We start from the raw sequence: 21,878 nt of genomic DNA, 5'->3' as shown, positions 1-21,878 counted from the left end.
CTGCAGTGTTGGAAGCAGTTCAGCAGGGTCAGCAGCAACACAAATGTAGCATATATTAGAGTTGCATAGTGGTTGGTGGGAAATATGATCAGACATCACCAACGTGACAGGAGATGATACGAAGACAGGGTGTTGCTACAGGGTGTGCAGTAGCATTAGAACACATTCCTCCCTAAGAGGGAGTGCTAGTTTTTGTAGCATCAGATGTGTTCTAACCTTGAAATTTTGTGGAGAGGCTAGAATACACGCGATCTCCAAAACCCAGAAATTGTTTCTGGAAATTCCGCCTAGAAATGACTTAATTAGATTATTAAACAATTTTTAAATATTTGTTAATTCTAAACTTAGGGAATATAGTTAATTAATCAGTTTTAATTAAGTCAAGACGAGAATCATCTTGAAACTCACACGGATCGATCTAGAGATGATCTGATTAAGTTTTAATCTTGGCTGTTGGTGCTCCAACAGAGGATTATAAGAGGAGGTCAATGTGGTGATGGAGAAGACACTTAAGAGATTCGATTTTTGAGTAGATCGATTTCCAGTGTAGCAGCAGTCAGTTGCCAGAGATCAAAGCAATGATTGAGGGGTAGGGACAGTGAGTCTGGAGGAAATATTTCCAGATCCAGAGAGGCAACAACAAGAGGGCCGAGTTATCCCAGAGAGGTAGCATAGAGGCTCTGCACAGTAGCTTCAGCAAGGCAGAAAAAGCGTTCTCAGTTCCAGGGGCTGGGCAGAGGTTCCAAAAGGCCAGAGAGACGATTTCCTCAGCAGCTGGAGGCAGAACGACTTCATTAGAGGCTTGACATCCAACAGCCTACGCAGTACAATGCAGAGGCTGATGCAGAGGGTCAGAGGGCCAAGTTTCTGAAGGCAAGTTGTTCCGAGAGTTTGCCTGTGGGGTGAGGAAAATTCCTCACTAGATTTCTGCTAGTATATTTCTTTGTAGGATTGCCAAAAATCGGCATCCAGTTGTACTCAAAATTTCTCACTGCTACTTAATAATAAAACCCTCATCTGCTGCACCGATTTTCAGCATTGGATTTTTCCAGGGACAATTGTCCAAAAGTAATTGTCTCATATTTTATGTGTGTGTGCTGGCATTTCTCAGTTTCCAGCAAATTATTTTTCTGCAGTATTTTATTTGTGAAGGTTGCAGTGTGTTTATTTCAATATTGTTAATTTATGGTATGTTCTATGCTTAGAGCAGTTTACTTATATTTCTTATCATTATCCATAGATTAGCAATCACATGTACATAAAGTAAAGTGCAGATAGAACATTAAATGATTGACAGAAAACAAGCCAAGACAAGAGACACAAGATGTGGCGGCTAGCCAAGGACAAACCCCAATATGGGGAAACCCTTTGATCAAATCTTCCTTTATCTTCAATAATTCAGCAGAGAGAAATAGTACATAAATTTGATTTACATCAGTAGCAGCAAACCCTAGATCAGCCCTAAACTAGGCCAGACAATATCTTGCAAACCGACCGTCGGATCGGCTTTATTCCTTCACCAAAAAATGCGGCCTTCAGAGGAGATCCAGATGCACCTACAGCACAGTTCTAAGAGAGTTTGATGGTCAACGCTGGTCAAACTTCTGATCTACAGTTGCAGCCCTAAATTTTGCGTCTTCCTTCCACACGTGTGAGAGAAGAGTCTCTTTCTGCGCAGTAGGAGAAGGGCCTCTTTTCTGTGCAGGAGAGAGAGAGAGAGATGTGATGAGATGAGAGAGTCGAAATAAGGAAAAGACCTCCTGTATTTATACACAAATGTTGATGATTGAATAGATGCGATTGTTGGGCTTCTGAGCCTACATGAGTTGTTGGTCGGCTTGATAATTGTTCCATAATCAAAATAAATTCATATCTCCATAAATACTTATCAGAATAGGATGATCTTTAGATCAATCCTGCACCTCTCGATGAGAGAAATCTAATAAAAATATTATCAGCCATGAATAAGATGATCCACATGGAGTTTGGCCCTAGTTGCCAATTTTAACACTCCCTCTCAACTAGGGAGAACTCCATCTGCAATTCGTCTGTCGGTCTCTACTATTTATCCATTAAATGCACTGCCCTGTACAGCTTGACCTCTGCTATGCTCTGTTCTGTTCTACCCTGTTTTGATCTGCTCTGCTTTGTCCGATTTATGAAGAGGAAGAAATGTTCGAGGATGTATCATACCATCCTCCACTGACTTAAAGTGAGTCTCAGAGTGTGTACCACTGGTCCCAGACCAGTCCTCAACCGACCCGAAGTCAGTGTCATAGTGGGTACAGCTCCTACCACTGGTCCCAGACCAGTATCATTGATCCCAGCTCAATGAAGGTCATCCTAGCATAGGGAGTATGGTAGATACAACAATGCGTCCATCAGTACTCCTATGGTCCCTATCCTCATTTCCCTGCTCATTGATCAGATGAGAGGTACTTCTCATGAGTCCCAGACTGCATGGGTAGGATGCCTCGACAGGAGAACTAATCAATCCTGTCCACAGGAGAGCGAATCATCCTGTCCCACAAGAGAGCGAATCATCTTGTCCACAATTTCCATGGAGAACACATCATCCAGGCCTCACAGGAGAACTAATCATCCTGCTACACAATTGTCATGGAGAACACATCATCCAGACCTCACAGGAGAACTAATAATCCTGCTACACAATCGTCATGGAGAACACATCATCCAGACCTCACAGGAGAACTAATCATCCTACTACATAGTCGTCATGGAGAACACATCATCCAAACCTCACAGGAGAACTAATCATCCTGCTACATAGTCGCCACGGGGTGTCAAAGGGAAAGTTTTGATTCTTTTACCCTGTTCGTCATATGTCACTCCAAGAAGTACCCTACACCCCCTCGGAGCTTTCAGAGCTCAATACATCATACAGGACCCTCATCAGAGGGTCTTTGAACAACACCAAGTCGTTCTCGGAAAGTAAAAAATTTGACCTTTCTTAGGGGCTTTGTCAAAATGTCGGCGACCTATTCATCTGTACCAATATGTTGGAGCCTTATAGCTCCCCGCTGCACCATATCTCGAATATAGTGGTACTTAATATCGATATGCTTGGAGCGATCATGAAATACAAGATTCTCTGATAAACGAATCCCACTCTAGTTATCACACAGGATCACGGTGGTATCCAATGTAAATCCAAACAGCTCACTGAAGAGCTTTCGTAACCAGACTTCCTCACAGGAGGCCATGCTAGCAGCAATATACTCTACTTCGGCGGTGCTCAAAGCCACCGACTTCTGCTTCCTGCTCATCCAGGATATCGAAGCAGATCCCAAGGAGAAACAACACCCGAAAGTGCTCTTATGGTCCTCCACATTGCCTGCCCAATCAGCATCAGTGTATCCAAGTAGTCTCACATCTCCGGCAGTGTATCTTAACCCATAAGTAATTGTGCCACGCAGATATCTTAACAGATTCTTTGCACCAATCCAATGTATGTGGTGAGGTTCAACCATATGTTGACTCAACGTGTTGACTGCGAAGCATATATCTGGACGGGAGTTCACTAAGAACATTAATGCTTCGACGAGTTGCCAATACTTGGTGGCATTTCGTGAAACAGGTCCAGCAACATTACCGCTTAACTTCTTGAAGTCAAGCTCCATCAGGGTAGTTATAGGTTTGCAGTCCACCATACCGAATCTTTCCAATATCTTCACCACATATTTTCCTTGAGATAGGAGAATTTCCCCTGGCTTCTGCCACACTTCAAGTCCTAAGAAATAGTGCATCAGTCCTAGGTCCTTCATTTCAAATTCAGAAGCCAACTCCCTCTTACATTTGTGAATGAGAGGGTCTGCACCTGTTAGAAAGAGGTCATCCACATACAACACCAGTATGAGAGGTTTGTCATCTTCAACCTTAAAGTAAAGGTTAGGATCGACTTCACTCCTAGTGAATCCCAGCTTCATCAAGTAGCTATCGATCCTCTCATACCAAGCTCAGGGTGCTTGCTTCAGCGCATAGAGAGCCTTCTTCAACCTGCATACATGAGATTTTTGATCATACATCTCAAATCCTTCGGGTTGCTCCACATAGACCTCTTCTTTGTTCGAACCATGCAAGAACACGGTCTTGACATCCATCTATTGTAGGTTCCATCCTTGTGAAGCCGCAAGGGCTATGATCGAGCGGATGGTGGTATATCTGGCAACAGGTGCAAATATCTCGTCATAGTCTATACCTTCCTTCTAGGAGAAGCCACGAGCAACAAAACAAGCCTTATACTTTTCCGTACTTCCATCTGTTGCATGCTTTATCTTGTAAAGCCATTTAGAAGTGACAACTGTCTTGTCGTAGGGTCTGGGAACTACTTCCCAGACATCATTCTTCATAATAGACTCATATTCTTCGGTCATAACATCCTTCCATACTTGATGCTTGACGACATCTGAGAATGATGAAGGCTCATTTTGTATGATTGTGCTCATGATGGTTAGGTATCCCTGATACTTGTTAGGTTTCTTACTTTCACGGAAGGTTCCTCGGGGTGCAGTGTGTCCTTCAGCATCATCGAGCAGCCCCCTAAGCCAAGAGGGCCTCTTCCTAGAAGAGGAAGGCTCAGGTGGATCAATAGGATCCATGGGTTCTTCCACATCAGGGATTGTTTCATCATCTTTTTCTTTCGGTTCCCTGGTGTCGGCTTCTTGAGAGCTCCTCAAAGTCGGAAGATTGTCCACCTTGGTGAGAACCATATCTTCGTCAAGGGTGACATCATGACTAATCACGACTTCCCTTTGACCGGCTACATAGATTCTATATCCCTTAGTATTTTCACCATAGCCCACGAAGATTCCTTTCTTTCCAGATGCACCCAATTTATTCCTTTTCTCTTTCAGCACATGAAAATATACAGGGCTTCCAAATTCTAAAATGAGATACGTCAGGTTTCTTACCGGTGAACATTTCTTCAAGAGTCTTGAAACCCAATGCTTGATGAGGGCATCGATTTTGTACATATACGACGGTGTTTGCAGCTTCAGCCCATAGAAACTTCGGAAGTCTTTGATCATGGAGCATGGCACGGACAACTTCAACAATCGTACGGTTCTTCCTTTCCGCCACACCATTCCGTTCAGGAGTATATGGTGTAGTAGTCTCCCTCTTAGTGGCAGCCTCTTTACAAAAGTCATGAAACTCGTTAGATTCATATTCAGTCCCATTGTCAGTCCTTAAGATCTTGATCTTCTTTTCGGTTTGATTCTCATTCAAGGCTTTGAAGTGTTGAAACCAAGAGAACACTTCATCCTTCTTTTTCAAGAAGTATATCCAAGTCTTTCGAGAATAGTCATCTGTAAAAGTAAGATAATATGAATAACCTCCCAAGGAGTTCACAGGCATCATACCAGATATGTCTAAGTGAACCAACTGTAATATATCGAAGGTCTTGCTTTAGCTTGAGGGTAATGGTCCCCTTTTGAGCTTCTCTTCGGCACATCCCGAACATACACCTTCTTTCTCTACTCGGAATTTGGGCATCCCTGTTACCATTTGTCTTACCTCGGGTAGAGCTTTATAATGAAGGTGGGCAAACCTCCGATGCCAAAGTTCGGACTAAAGAGATGTGTCACAAGACATGACACCTAGCGGACTTCCACCGACTTGATATAATGAATCAACTCGAAACCCAAGAGTGAAGGCATTTTTAACATTGTTTTTCCATACACGTACCTTGCCATCGCTGAAGGTCACCTTGTAGCCTTTATCTTCCATTGCCGAGATGGACACCATGTTCTTTCTGAGGTCAAGTACATATAATACATCCTGTAAGTGGATCATATTACCTTGATTCAATTTAAAAGAGACATTGCCTACACCTTTCACGGGATATTTCATATGATCTCCAAGGACAATTTCCAGGTTAGTTTCTTTTTCTATCAAATTATGGAGAACTTCTTTGTAACCAGTGAAGTGCCTTGAGGCACCACTATCAATAAGCCAAATTCCCAGCTAGTCCGAAGGAGCAGAGGTAGATAGACCAGCTGGTAGATAATATTCATCCTGCTTGTTGTCAACAATGTTAGATTCATACCTGGAATTTCTAGCCTTCTTGAATGGTTGTCCTCTTCCTTGATTTCCAACACTCCTTTTACCTCTGCTATTAGATTTTCCATTCCTTTGATTGCCATGAGAGGGATTTTGATCATCGTCCCAGTGTGAGTCCCTTCTATCAGGGCACTCCCTTGCATAGTGACCTGCTTTATCGCAAATGTAACATCGTCCTTTTCTTCCACCCTTAGGTCAGCCTTTCTTTTTGATTTAGTCCCAGAATTATTTCTTTTCTTAGTGTTGTCGCGCGGATTGGCACGACAACGCTCAGACCGGGGGCTGTCACTCTGATCCCCGATCCCTCCGTTTAAGCCTGTCTCCCGCGACTAAGGGGGGTAGTCCCTGTGAGATGATGAGGCCAACTGTCGACCAGTTGGTTGGAAGACACGAGATACGATGTAAAAAGCACTTGATGGATTTGATTAATTGAGCAGACCAGTGCCTTAAGAGATTATGGTTAAGATGATCACTTGTTGGATGATATAGAGAAATAAACCGTGAACAACAATCATTTGTCATCAAAAGGTATCAGCTAAATCGCGATGACCAGAACGATATCCAGCAACTAAAAATTTAGAAAGATGAATGCTTTAAACCACCACGAATCATAAACCATTAACCAGATATCAATTTCGCATCTCGGCTTGAAAATTTAGATCTCAGCATGAAAGATGATAAATCCCGAAAATGACTGGATCTGACGAAGAGAATTTTCCAAAAAAAAAAAAAAAAAAAAACAAACAAACAAAACCCTAATCAAAACACTGCATAAAGCAAAAATTAAAACCCTAGATCAGCTAATTAATTTACAGATTTGGCCCCTTAACAGCCAGATTCAACAATAAGCACGGAAAACATTTTAAAGAACAGAAATTTCAGATCGTCACTGTGAAGAACTTCAGAAAATCTCTCATGCAAACTTAGAAAAATAAACCGAATGATAGACCCAGGATCAAGTCCAACTGGGCTCAGCAAAAAAAAATGCTTGCGGGAGTTGGCTGGTTCAGCCGAGAACTTCCCCGAACGCCCACAAATTTCCTTCAGAAAATGTTTTCTGCACAGCTCAAAACAACCGTCAACAAAGAGGGCAAAAAATGCTGCTAGATCTCAAACAGTAATGGAGATACCTGCCATTACTTCAGAAACCCTAACAGCACCCAAACCCCAGCAAGTGAACAAGATACCTGTGCTCACAATACTCTACAAAAAGCTATCATTAACGGCTGAAAATAACATATGCAGAAAATGAAACAATCTCACAGCATTTTAAGAGAGTAACACCAGCAAGATATGGACCCCAAAGTCTTCTTTATTAACCAGAAACAGATTTACAAGAGAGCTTCTTCAGTATCTGACTCACAGATCGAATGAATCTGAAATGACCAGCTAAGACCCTATATAAAGGAAATGATCCCAACGGCTAGTTCGAATGATCCATGTAGAAATGATCTCGACCGTTGATGAGGATCAAGACATCTCTTGATCTCATCCGTCGATTTATTCACTTAAAATATTATTATTTTTTAAATTTTTAAATTTTTTATTATTTTTTATTTATTTCATTTTTAAAATTTTAAAATTTTAAATTTTTTTATTATTTTTTATTAAATTTTTAAATTTATTATTATTTTTTATTTATTTCATTTTTTAAATTTTTTATTATTTTTTATTAAATTTTTAAATTTTTTATTATTTATTATTTTATTTCATTTTTTTAAATTTTTATTATTTTTTATTAAATTTTTAAATTTTTTTATTATTTATTTTATTTTTTAAATTTTTAAATTTTTAAATTTTTTTATTATTTATTATTTTATTATTATTTTTTAAATTTTTAAATTTTTTTTTTTTTTTTTTAATTTATTTATTATTTTATTTCATTTTTTAAAATTTCTTAATTTTTTATTTATTTTATTATTTTATTTCATTTTTTTTTTAATGGATCATCGAACTAAGCCTTTGGAAACATCACCTAGGACCTAGGACTTAGGACTCACGACTCACGAGGGGATTTAAAACATTTTCAACCCTCAAGACACATTTCATGATGACTTTTTACAATTTACATCTCAAGGGGACAAACCCACTTAATACAGCCCCGCACAAAACACCCAGTTCTGCGACACAACTATAATCTAGCAGATCAACACACTAGGATTCTCCTAAAGTTCTAATGACAAAATCCATCCCGGCTTTGGGGTCAGGTTTGAAGGAAAACTCTGCCGGTCCATGGATCGGTGAGACAAAAAACCTTCCGGGACGTAGATTACCACTAGAAAGTTAGGTCCACCTAGGCAATACACATACACGACTCATGTCTGCTAAGATTATTTACAATTCATACATGCAGACTGGGTTTACAATCAAAACGATCAAGTTGCTAATGACTGCAGGATGGCACGGAAACGCTGATCAGGTGCTGCCCTTTTTTTGTCAAGAAAAGGGTGGTGTACTGCATGGGAAGTTGACCAGTAGAGGTCAACATCTGGCTCTACTTGGGGACACGTCGCTGCTTGCAGGAATGTGAGAATCCAGAATCTGCATCCATACAACACAAAAATAAGTAGCGTCCATCCAAAATCATCATATACATTAAGCACAATAAAGATACAAGCTCTTCATTTATTAACTATCTAAAGCAGAAACGAAAATGCGGAAAAAACAAGGAGTAGGGTTAGAAATACGATACAAAGGATGCCCTACGGCATCAGATGTGTTCAATATAGTGCATACTGAGCATTTGCCTGCTTTCAGGCAAATCTGTCGGCTGCGTGTCGGATGTGCCATGTCCAATTTTGCATATGGTAGGACTCTTTCCTATCCGAAAATCAAGCTGCTCACGGCCGTCTGATGTATCAAATCTTCGTCTTATCTTCTTTCTCTTGCGCTTTTTCTTTCTGGCTGGTTGAATTACTGATGACCTGGTACTTTCTGTTTCAAAGCTATCAGATGAAGTATGTAAGATAGGCGTGCTATGTCTTTCTTCATCTTGCATCTGATCTTTATCATTCTTAAGTCTGTCTGGATCACCCTCAATCAACCATCTTTCAATCGAATCAACAACCTCCCAATAATAAGATGAATCTTGTTGCAGCAAATGAGAAGACTCCTGATCTGTTGATGTTTGCTGGTTTCTCTTATCTTCCAATTGTTGAAACCTTTGAACCTGTATTCTAATGGCATTCATCTGTCTAGAGCATTCATCCCTTATAGCACTGATTTGTCTGGCATGGTGTTCTTGCATGTGTTTTATTACTTTATCATTCTTTTCTTTTATGTCCATCAAGCAATGCTGCATGAAATTTATTTCTTCTTTATGATTCGCTTGCATGTCAGCCACTTGATTATTATGATTGAACGTCATGATAGTCATTTCCTCATCCATAGTTAATAACTTGTTTTGCATAGAGTCAATTTCCTTATCATGATCAGCTTTCATGGTCACCATATTTTCCTCTAAGACTGACAACCTGCTTTGCATGCTTCTAATTTCTGTTTCATATTTAGTTTTCATGGCCTCAATTTCTTTAGCATGCTGATTTTGCGTGACTTCAATCTCCCTATTACGTTTTTCCAGGTGGGCGCATAAAGTTTTCACATCATTGACATAATTAGTTTGGTTGATTTCCATATTTCTTACCAGCATCATTAGATCTCGTAAAATTTGCTTTTGCTCTTCCCTTTCATTGTCATTTGTCCCTGATTTTTCACTATCATGAACTTGATCTGCAATATTTCCGGTGGATGACACATTCTGACATGATGAATCGTCTTGGGATCTTTCAGCTGGACCTCTTATCAAATTACTTTCATTCTGTTGTACAATTTTAGAGGCAGAAGGCAAGCTGTTTGGATAACCATATCTATTCTTAAAAGCATCGACAATGTCTTCTAAAGAAGTGAAAGATTCCTTTGGAAAATTGTTAAACCAATTCAATGCATCATCTTTTAAAGAAAGGACAAATAGACGCATTTTGATATCTTCATGATTATATTGAGGAAATCTACAATATAAGATCATTACACAAGTAAACCTGTTTAAATGTTGTTCAACAGTGACCGAATCACTACCCGAGAACTTAAATAATTTACCAACGGCCTCTTTCGGAAGATCATGGAGATTATCAGTAAAATGACATGGTTTAAATGAATAATCCATGATGAACAATGAAGGATCAAATGGATGATAGAAAGAGATTTCTGCTCAAGAAAATTAAGAGATGAGAGAAGTGGAGTCGCCACTTGAACAATGAATCTGATTCTAGGATCCAAAAAGTAACCACAAGCAGATATGAGGAAAGCTTCTTGTCTGGGAAAAATGAGAAAGTGGAGTCGCCACCCAAACAAGAAACAAATCCAAGAGATGCTGCTGATATGGGACGAAAAGATGTCAATAATATGAATCTGCCAGCTCAAATGAGAGATAAGAAGATGAGAAGATGAATGTCGATGAAAACCCCAGGAACAGAAAAACTCTATCCTCGGCAACGGCGCCAAAAAATGTTGTCGCGCGGATTGGCACGACAACGCTCAGACCGGGGGCTGTCACTCTGATCCCCGATCCCTCCGTTTAAGCCTGTCTCTCGCGACTAAGGGGGTAGTCCCTGTGAGATGATGAGGCCAACTGTCGACCAGTTGGTTGGAAGACACGAGATACGATGTAAAAAGCACTTGATGGATTTGATTAATTGAGCAGACCAGTGCCTTAAGAGATTATGGTTAAGATGATCACTTGTTGGATGATATAGAGAAATAAACCGTGAACAACAATCATTTGTCATCAAAAGGTATCAGCTAAATCGCGATGACCAGAACGATATCCAGCAACTAAAAATTTAGAAAGATGAATGCTTTAAACCACCACGAATCATAAACCATTAACCAGATATCAATTTCGCATCTCGGCTTGAAAATTTAGATCTCAGCATGAAAGATGATAAATCCCGAAAATGACTGGATCTGACGAAGAGAATTTTCCAAAAAAAAAAAAAAAAAAACAAACAAACAAACAAAACCCTAATCAAAACACTGCATAAAGCAAAAATTAAAACCCTAGATCAGCTAATTAATTTACAGATTTGGCCCCTTAACAGCCAGATTCAACAATAAGCACGGAAAACATTTTAAAGAACAGAAATTTCAGATCGTCACTGTGAAGAACTTCAGAAAATCTCTCATGCAAACTTAGAAAAATAAACCGAATGATAGACCCAGGATCAAGTCCAACTGGGCTCAGCAAAAAAAAATGCTTGCGGGAGTTGGCTGGTTCAGCCGAGAACTTCCCCGAACGCCCACAAATTTCCTTCAGAAAATGTTTTCTGCACAGCTCAAAACAACCGTCAACAAAGAGGGCAAAAAATGCTGCTAGATCTCAAACAGTAATGGAGATACCTGCCATTACTTCAGAAACCCTAACAGCACCCAAACCCCAGCAAGTGAACAAGATACCTGTGCTCACAATACTCTACAAAAAGCTATCATTAACGGCTGAAAATAACATATGCAGAAAATGAAACAATCTCACAGCATTTTAAGAGAGTAACACCAGCAAGATATGGACCCCAAAGTCTTCTTTATTAACCAGAAACAGATTTACAAGAGAGCTTCTTCAGTATCTGACTCACAGATCGAATGAATCTGAAATGACCAGCTAAGACCCTATATAAAGGAAATGATCCCAACGGCTAGTTCGAATGATCCATGTAGAAATGATCTCGACCGTTGATGAGGATCAAGACATCTCTTGATCTCATCCGTCGATTTATTCACTTAAAATATTATTATTTTTTAAATTTTTAAATTTTTTATTATTTTTTATTTATTTCATTTTTAAAATTTTAAAATTTTAAATTTTTTTATTATTTTTTATTAAATTTTTAAATTTATTATTATTTTTTATTTATTTCATTTTTTAAAGTTAGGTCCACCTAGGCAATACACATACACGACTCATGTCTGCTAAGATTATTTACAATTCATACATGCAGACTGGGTTTACAATCAAAACGATCAAGTTGCTAATGACTGCAGGATGGCACGGAAACGCTGATCAGGTGCTGCCCCTTTTTTGTCAAGAAAAGGGTGGTGTACTGCATGGGAAGTTGACCAGTAGAGGTCAACACTTAGCATGAGAAGAAAAGGCAGCAGGAGGACCTTTAGGCATGGGCATTTCTTGCTCTTCTATCCTTGTTTCTTCTTGAATGCATCTTGCCATTAATTCCTCGAAACCAGGAATTACATTATTGTTGAGAAGAGTAGTCCTGAACACGTACCATTCGGATGGTAATCCTCCAAGAGTTGTGAGTGCCATTTCCCTATCAGTAATAGTCTCCCCAATAGATAGGATATCGTTCCTGATCTCAGTGATTCTTAAGAAGTATGCTTGCATACTCTCATCTTTGCCCTTCTTAATTTCCTTCAGCTTATTTCTAAGAAACAAGACTTGATTTGCATCATTAACTTTAAATAAACTCACCAGTCTATCATAGATTTCCTTGGAGGTGTTCAGGTCGGAGATGTAGGCCACCAAGCGCTTGTCGATAGAGTCTTGGATGATCTTCTTTGTTTTGACTTCGCCGGTTTTCCATTTGTTCCTGGCAGCAGTGGGTGCATTTGATGGAGGCTCAACAATATTGCCTCTCACATGGTCCAACACTCCTTGATCTTCTAAGGTTAGATCGAGAGACATCTTCCATCCGTGATAGTCAGCTTTCTCACGGAGCTTGTCTTCGACAGGGAAGAGTGTTGAGGACCCCATAGTTCTTTTAGGATAGCCTTGCCAATCTTCTCTTCGGTGATTGCTCTTGCTCTTGCTCGGGCTTTGTCTTCACCCCATGTTAATTTATGGTATGTTCTATGCTTAGAGCAATTTACTTATCTTTCTTATCATTATCCACAGATTAGCAATCACATGTACATAAAGTAAAGTGCAGATAGAACATTAAACGATTGACAAAAAACAAGCCAAGACAAGAGACACAGATGTGGCGGCTAGCTAGGGACAAACCCCAATATGGGGAAACTCTTTGATCAAATCTTTCTTTATCTTCAATAATTCAGCAGAGAGAAATAGTACATAAATCTGATTTACATCAGCAGCAGCAAATCCTAGATCAGCCCTAAACTAGGGCAAACAATATCTTGCAAACTGACCGTTGGATCGGCTTGATTCCTTCACCAAAAAATGCAGCCTTCAGAGGAGATCCAGATTCACCTACAACACTGTTCTGAGAGAGAGTCTGATGGTCAACGCTGGTCAAACTTCTGATCTGCAATTGCAGCCCTAAATTCTGTGTCTTCCTTCCACACGTGTGAGAGAAGAGTCTCTTTCTGCATAGTAGGAGAAGAGCCTCTTTTCTGCGCAGGAGAGAGAGAGAGATGTGATGAGATGAGTGAGTCCAAATGAGGAAAAGACCTCCTGTATTTATACACAAATGTTGATGATTGAATAGATGCGACTGTTGGGCTTCTGAGCCTACATGAGTTGCTGGTCGGCTTGATAATTATTCCATAATCAAAATAAATTCATATCTCCATAAATACTTATCGGAATCGGATGATCTTTAGATCAATCCTACACCTCTCGACGAGAGGATCTAATAAAAATATTATCAGCCATGAATAAGATGATCCACATGGAGTTTGGCCCTAGTTGCCAATTTTAACAAATATTGACCGTAGCAGATAAAGTGGTTAAATTAATTAACAATTAGGAGAAATAATACCAATTGCTGCAATAGGATTCTCGTTTACGAAATTTTCACATAGGAATGAGGAAAGCTGAAGGAAACAATGTAGTTAAAAAGGTTTACAATTTGCACTGCCAAAAGAGTTGGGTTATGCTTGAGGAAATCAGCTTTCGGGTTCTATTTCTCTTATGCTTTGTTGGAATGGAGTGTGAATATGGCTCAAGTAATCATGTGATATGTGAAATGGGACATGCAACACTTTGCATAACTTGCAATTAATTAGAATAAAATTTTTAACATGGAAACTTGTTATAATCCAATGCACAGAAGTTAGATTAGATTAATAATATTAAACAAAATTAAATTATTAGATCATAAAAAAATTTCTATTATATATATATGTGTGTGTGTGAGTGAGTGATATTTGTAAAGGAATGAACACAATCATCCCTGCAAACCTTTGTATGTTTGGTTTTTCTCTCATCCATTGTTGCTTTGAGGTTTAATAGTATTATGCCACACTATATGATAAATATTGGAATAAAACAGAAATGAAACCCTTGTTAATGTTCTCTAGATTGATGTTCTGTTTGGGAAATTAATGTTCAAGAAGCAAATTCTTAAAAATCAATTCTAAAGAGAGGAAAATATACTTTTTGAACATATGTAATACATTTCCTATATGTGTGTTTACATTTCTGCAATGATGCATATGCTTCTGTTTGTGTATATATGCATGTTTGTTTGTCTTTGAGAAAGAGAAGCCATGAAGAGAGAGAAAGAACCTTCTCTGCTTTGTCCATTCCCTTTGCCAAAAGATCATCAATCATAGCACGCCAAATTCTTTCCCCTCTAAAATAAAGATCTGATACCTAATACAATAAGCTGAAAATTAATTATCACGAACACATGAAATTGTTCTACCTTGAACATATCAAATATTTGGAAATAAAATGGTATTAAATTTAAATAAAGAGAAAGCATTAATAAATATCGTAAAAGAATTTACATTTTTTTTGGGTCATTTTTTAAAGATTTCACAGTTCTATAACTCCTAGCACACACAATGAATATAGAATGACAATCAACATTATAAAGCGTTTAACCGCATATAACATCTTCATAAATAAATTTTATTTATGATAGAATCCAAGGCCTTGCATATGTTAATGCAATTGTTGAAGGAGATGGAAAGTTAACATTTATTCCATGTTCACCCTCTTAAATATCATTATTTTCCCTCTTCATGATGCAAATTATTTTAATTGCACTGAGAGTAGAAAGGTGCTCTACAACCTAGTATGACATAGATGTTGTCACATATGTGCACAAATCCATCTTAAACCTAGGTTTATCAAACACCAAAAGGGATTATATTTAATGAGATGTAGATTTTTTATCATCTAATATGAAGGAAATAATGCATAAATGGAATTAAATGATAAAAAATTTACTCCTCAACAGATTTGATACCTCAAGAAATCTGAACCCTCTCAATGTTTAATAGATACAGGCTTAAAATGAATCTATGTGTGTTTAATTTTTTTAGATGACTTATGTGCTTCACAACATCTATGTCATACTAGGTTGTAGAGCACCTTAGTACTCTCGATGCAACCATAGTGTAATGTTCTTAATTAGGAATTAACAGTAAATATCAAATGCAGACATTAGCTATAGTGAAATAAAAATTTTCAACACAACCACAAATCAGTGCACACATAAAATGGAGCCAAAAGTCTAAGTCATTGTATTAAATCTGAAAATATGAGTACATCAGTGGAAGAAAACTGGAACTTGGGCTTGCCACTGCAAGCATGCAACACCCAAGTGAAATAATGTGCAATCCACAACTGAAAATAGCTCAATCTGGCAATCCGCTCTACCCAAAAAAAATTGCTGCTGTTGTTGGAAGTATTCTGGGATTTTGGCCCTCAAATCTGCTCCAAAAATTCTGAAAAATTAGTAGTAGGCTCCTCACACCCAATCCAACAAAACCCAAGAATATTTCAGGCTAATTACAGCTGACCCGGAATGCTCTAAAAAGTGTGAAATTCCTAGTCAACCAATTATGCGCCCAACAAGAGAGAAATTGCTAAGAAATGGAAAAAATCCTCCTGCAAATAGTTGAGAGAAAGCACTCAAAGGGGGATCGATTTGGTGGGCACCGCATGGGGAAGAGGAGAACAACCAAAAAAATCAAAGGCAAACTCAATTTTGGGGTTCCTTGTTCATTCATCTAACTAATATTTTGCTTGTGTTGATAGCCAAGTAAATTGGTGCTTTGAGCACAGGAATTTCCAAGGAGAAATTCCAGCCTCTCTTTCAGTGGACTTCAAGTGCCACCTTAAGGAGGATTTTTAGAATTCAGTGGTAGGAGAATTTGCTGGAGTTCGTGATAACTTTCAGCCCATTTCCCAAACAGTTCGAACTTCCAAGGAGGATGCAAGAGTCAAAGTCGTACCACTAAGTTGGGCAGGAGAAAAGGGGTATTTTGGCCGAAGAATTTAGTGTGAAAAATCGGTGACCCGATTCCCTACTTCAGCAGCTGATCAAATTTATCCTACTTGTTAATTTCTGAATCAAGTTATTTACAGTGTTACACAGTAAACATCGAAATAAAATCTACTGCAGCCTTCACAACATAAAATATTGCGGAAACAAAATACTGCACAAGAAAGAAATAAACACACCCACAAGTACACCGTTATTTTTTAACAAAAGTCCTCGAAAAAACCCAATGTGGGAAAACCGATGCAACAATTGAGACTTTGATTATTATGCAGTAGTAATATGAGTACAAATCATTGGATGCCCAAACTGGCTATCTGTTACAGAGAATAATATGGCAAAGAGGTAGTGAGAAAATATCTCACACCGTCACTGGAGATCTGACATTGATCCGGGCTCTGGATGAGTTGCCCTACGCTATCTCTGCACAGTCTCTGTGTGGGCTATGTTAATCTAGGTTGTCATTGATGTCAATTGTTGATATGGCAGTGACCGGGATGGTAAATATTCTTGAAGATGCAAGAGGATGACTACAACTCTTGTTTAAGTTGTCAAGACACAAATGAAGTGTCAATCATGTATCTTGATCATAATGAAAGACTGCCATATCACTGTACTTGATGAAGGCCTAGAAGAAATACACATGATGACATGTCCTACCTCCAATGATGTGAAGCTTGATGTCCTTACCTCCGGTGATCCTAATAACGAAGACTACATAATGATGGTGACCATATGTTGAAGAAGACAAGGTGATGAAGAAGGAAATGAAGGACATGATGATGGTGACTCTATGAAGAAGAAGGCAAGTACATGATTATGAAGACAATCAATGAAGAAGTCAAACCATGAAGAAGCCCAACACTCAAAGGCATTCTGCCTTACCTCCATTTCTGCACTAAATAACGACCAGCCACATTAAAAATTATTTTTCACCTCCTTAGAGGCAGAATCTCACCATGAGACCTACACCATCCTGAAGAGCATATTTTTCTCTTTCCAACAAGCTATTACTCAGCCCGAAACTCCAAGCGGTTTAAAAGTTATTGATTTTTTAAGTTAAGAATGTAATTCTGGTCACTGACCCGACCTGAAAATGCCAACACATGTCGGCTTGCGTTTTAGACGTGGCTGTTCGTTTAAGGATGGAAAAAGCATATTAATAAAAAGTTAGACCTCTGTTTTTTGCATAAGAATTTCGGTGAAGATCACAAAGGAGCTCGGATCACAGAGAGAAGGAGGCAAAACTTAAGGGAAGCCACATGTATTGCGGATTGATGATAGAGATGTTTATTCCTTACTGCGTTAGGGTGTCTAAGGGCTCACTGAAGTGCGGGCTTTACCACAGAGACCTATTCTAATGTGCAACAGTGTGAAGGCTCAAACCTTGGGTAGATACACCTGTGGCATCTCCGACCAAGTCAGTAATTGAACTAAAGAACTCAGACCTGTAGTTGAAGAAGCTCAGAGGCACAATTAAGGTTCAGACAACTGCCTGTGGTAAACAAGACACAATCCTGTGGCTCGGACCTGTAACAGTCTACCTTGAAGGGTCAGATTTGGGACAGAGAACAATCCAATTTGTAAGGCTCGGCTTAATCATTGTTGGATAGGGCTCGGTCATATGATTAGTCCCCTTGGAGAAGGCCTAGTTTGGATTTCTCAAAACCTGTAATAACCTACAGGAGCTTGGATTTGTGACAGTTGTTGTGGAAATGTTGTTGGCCCAAACTTAGCTCAGATAACAGAGATTTGTAGCTTGGATATATTTGTGGAGGAGCCAAGATAGTCTCCTATATATATACTTCAAACCTGTGTTTAGTAACCATTGGAGCACTGTGATCAGTAGCCTACAAGAGCTCAGACAGTCTTAAGCTTAGATTGCAGACCTTGTTGGAAACTTGGAGTTCAGATTTATTGGAAAGCTCGGATTAGGAAGAACAACCACCTGTGGGCAATGAACTAGACCTCGGATTAGTAGCACAATCACCTTTCAAGAGGGGAGTCACATATTGTGGAAAGTGTGGAAAGATAAAAGGACTCTGCCTCGAGTGACCTTGGTTTACAAGACCTTGTCTTGGAAACATCTCTTGACAGTCTTTTGTGGATTGGGAACTTCCTTGGGGATACTCTTGAAGACAACATTGAAAACTTGTTTTTGAAGCATATTGAAGACTTGTTCAAACATAATACTTTTTATTAAGACTTAAAGACTGGTAGACTTGTGAAGACTTGTTGCCCATTTTCGGAGCAGCCTTTGAGAATAATTATTGAACACTGTTGGAGCACACTTGGAGCAATTTTAGACAGACCCCTGTAGACTTGAAGACATCTTATTGGGAAGCAGTGTAGAAGCTCATCTTTGAGACACCCTTCAAGACCATGATACATTGTTGAAGTCATCATGAGGTGACTTGAAGAATTTGCTTGGGTACGATGAAGTGCAGTGGCGATACCTTCTAATTGACAAGGTTGTCATTAATGATATGATGTGACAATTAAGTGAGGGGATAGCTGAAGATTGATAGGGCTCGGTGAATAAGACTTTGGGAGACGTGAAGTACAACCAAACATATCTTCACAAAGCGAAGCTAAAGGATTGGTGTCCTTGGAGTTGGTGCTCCTAAACTAAAGGTTGGTGCCTTGGATAAGATAGGGTTGAAGCCCTAGAGGTCAGAGCCTCACTAAAGTCCAAGTTAGTGCTTGGCAACAAGTTGGAGCTTGGGAGATTGAAGATCCGTGTCTTCATCTAGGGTTGGAACCCTACACAAATATTGTACTTGATTCATTGTAAAGATTAATAAAAGCATTTATTCCTATTGTTCATTTTGTGTTCTAAATATAAGTGATCTAACTGGTAAAAGTAACAATTGAAAAGAAATATTGATTCACCCCCTCTCAGTATTTCCAACAATTGGTAGTACCTTCACTCAAAGCTTGACATCTTGAAGGTTGATCATTAGAACACAAATGGCGAAGTCAAGGAAGAAAGTCTCCAATCCTCCTAAAGATGTGTCTCCCTCAACCGCCAAAATTGAATTCAATCAATTTGTGAAGGCTCCATTGTTCAATGGAAACTTTGATATATGGGAAGCAAGAATGAGGAATTCTTAAAAACTCAAAACATTGAAGTCTGGAAATAGGTGATTGCTGATAGCATGATGGATGGAGAATCCAAGGAACATAATACAAGAGCAATGAAAGCAATCTTGAATGGGCTATCTGATTCTATGAAGGCCAATTTTGAAAAATGTTTGTCAGCAAAAGGCATATGGGATAAAATTCATGATCTTCACTCAAAAGGAGCGTTGACAATGATCTCTAGTCAAGAAAATGATGGAAAACAAGAAGGAAATCTAGAGCCCATCAAGGAAGTTGAAGATAAGAGTGATAACATCAAGGCTAAAGAAGATGTAGAAGATGAAGAGAATGAAGAAGATTTTGAAGAAAATCTCCTCACTAAACTTATGGCTACCATAGAAGAGATTAACAATTTGAAAAACGAAATTGAGGAACGTAAGAAGAAAGCACAAGTTGGTGACAAGGACAAGACAAGGAAGGAAGTTGACCTTGTCAAGCTTCAAGTACAAGAATGAGATGAGGAGCTCACCAAGATTAAGGAAGAATTTCATCAAAACAATAGAAAGCATCATGAAGAAGTCATATCCATGGCAAATCAATTGGATAAGGCAAAGAAACAGGAAGATACCTTGTCAAGCCACCTTGAACAAAGGCACAAGAGCTTGAACAAACTTGAAGTAGAGATTGGTCAATACAAGGAAGAGGTCTCCTCCCTTAGATCTCAACTAGAAGAAGCAAGGAAACAAGCACAAGGAGCTGAGAAGGTGATGGAAGCTTTGACATTCATAGAAGGACAAGTTGATGAAGCAGAAAAGGAGAGAAACACCATGATATGCCAACTAGAAGAAAAGGATGATGACATCACCAAGTTAAAATCAGAAATCACTTCTCTTAAGGCCCAATCGTGTGAAGCAACCAAGATGAAGGAAGAAATGGAGATCATTCTATCAAAGAAGGATGAAGAATGCAAGAAAATGAAGGAAGAAATTGTCTTTCTTAAAAAGGAAGTTGACTTGCTGAATAAGAACTTGAAAATTTCTCAAACCCTAGATGACATCCTAAGTCATCAAAGGTCTCCCCTCGATAAATTAGGTCTTGGCTATGTAGGTGAATCCTCAAGAAAGAATGATGCAAACCCTAATGCTTCAAACAGAAAGGATGTGAGGAAGCTTGGAGTTGATGCTCCCATTTCCAACAAAGGCAAGGAGAAGAGTCAAGACAACTATGGAAGAAACCCTCCTCCAAGAAGAAATGCAGATGGTGTCAAGAATGCAAGAAGAAATGGTTATCATCAAAGGATCCCAAGGCAAAAAGACTTCAGAGGTACATCAAGGAAACCTTCTTCTCCCAGGTACCAAAGTATATTTCTTGGTTATTGTTATTCTTGTACAAACTTTGGGCACATGGCAAAAGATTGTAGGGCATATCACAATGATAAATATAATGGTCCCCGTCAATCTCCGAGAAGCAATCTTGCAAGAAGAAGTCCTGAATTCTTATTCATGAACAACATAGAGTGCTTCAAGTGCCATAACATTGGACATATGTCACGTGATTGTAACTTGACTTGGGCACCTACACAAGCTAGAACCATACCAGAGAAAAAGGTTACACAAGTATGGAGAAGGAAGCAAATACAATTCGGAAGTCTTTTGAACTCACGAGCCAACAACACATGTTGTTGACTTGATGATGTCATCCTCGATATTCCAAGTATTTGGTGGGGAGACTGCCAAAAAGAAGACCATGCATACAATTAGGGGGAGCTTATGGTGATTAAGCACTCTTGCAGAAGCTATCCATGAATGGGCCCTATGAAATCCTTGATGAGGCACTTGGACATTCATTCTTTGATAGATAATCTCTCAGGAACACTCCATTGAAGAACATACTCCTTATTCATCCGATGGACTTTTAGCAGGTAATCTTTCCTGAGCTAGAAGAGGTTGTGTAGACAAGGGGAGTTGGTTCATCGCATGAAGGAATGTAAGCACATCTATCATGGACCACATTGCCAGAAAGAAAGAGCACCATGACAGGGGGAGTACTCGGGCACCCCGTTTGCCATTGATGCTAACGGGGGAGAGAATGTTGAAAGGGCAAGAATATTGCCATCAATGACAAAGGGGGAGATTGTTAATCTAGTTTGTCATTGGTGTCAATAGTTGATGTCAATCGTTGATATGGCAGTGACCGGGATGGCAAATATTCTTGAAGATGCAAGAGGATGACTACAACTCTTGTTTAAGTTGTCAAGACACAAATGAAGTGTCAATCATGTATCTTGATCATAATGAAAGTCTACCATATCACTGTACTTGATGAAGGCCTAGAAGAAATAAACATGATGACATAGCACTGCCAACTACTGCATCTGCGACTCCCTCTCATTTGTTGTTGTTGCAACTGAGAAACCATTTGTTTCTGCTATTGAAATGAGTACTCTACCATACCCATTTGCTCCTTGAACTAGATGAACTTAGCTCTTCCTAGAGCCTTTGTGAGTACGTCTGC

General features: G+C 39.0%; 1 protein-coding gene across 2 annotated transcripts in view; it reads right to left on the bottom strand.

Annotated features, from left to right (window-relative positions):
- LOC149150238 (pectin acetylesterase 12-like) overlaps nt 1-21,878 on the bottom strand; it is a 472,224-nt gene that overhangs the window by 228,628 nt on the left and 221,718 nt on the right. For both annotated transcript variants that reach the window (XM_089445272.1, XM_089445271.1), the window contains exon 5: nt 14,558-14,644. In XM_089445272.1, coding sequence (XP_089301398.1) covers nt 14,558-14,644 — 87 coding nt within the window. The remainder of the gene's footprint in view (nt 1-14,557; nt 14,645-21,878) is intronic.

This window comes from Pinus tabuliformis, chromosome 9 (assembly GCF_031772625.1).
Source record: "Pinus tabuliformis cultivar Carrire ecotype Pingquan chromosome 9, CPIR1, whole genome shotgun sequence".
Taxonomy (NCBI): Eukaryota; Viridiplantae; Streptophyta; class Pinopsida; order Pinales; family Pinaceae; genus Pinus; species Pinus tabuliformis.
The sequence above is the reverse complement of the archived record's forward strand: the minus strand, read 5'-3'. Positions and strand labels throughout refer to the sequence as shown.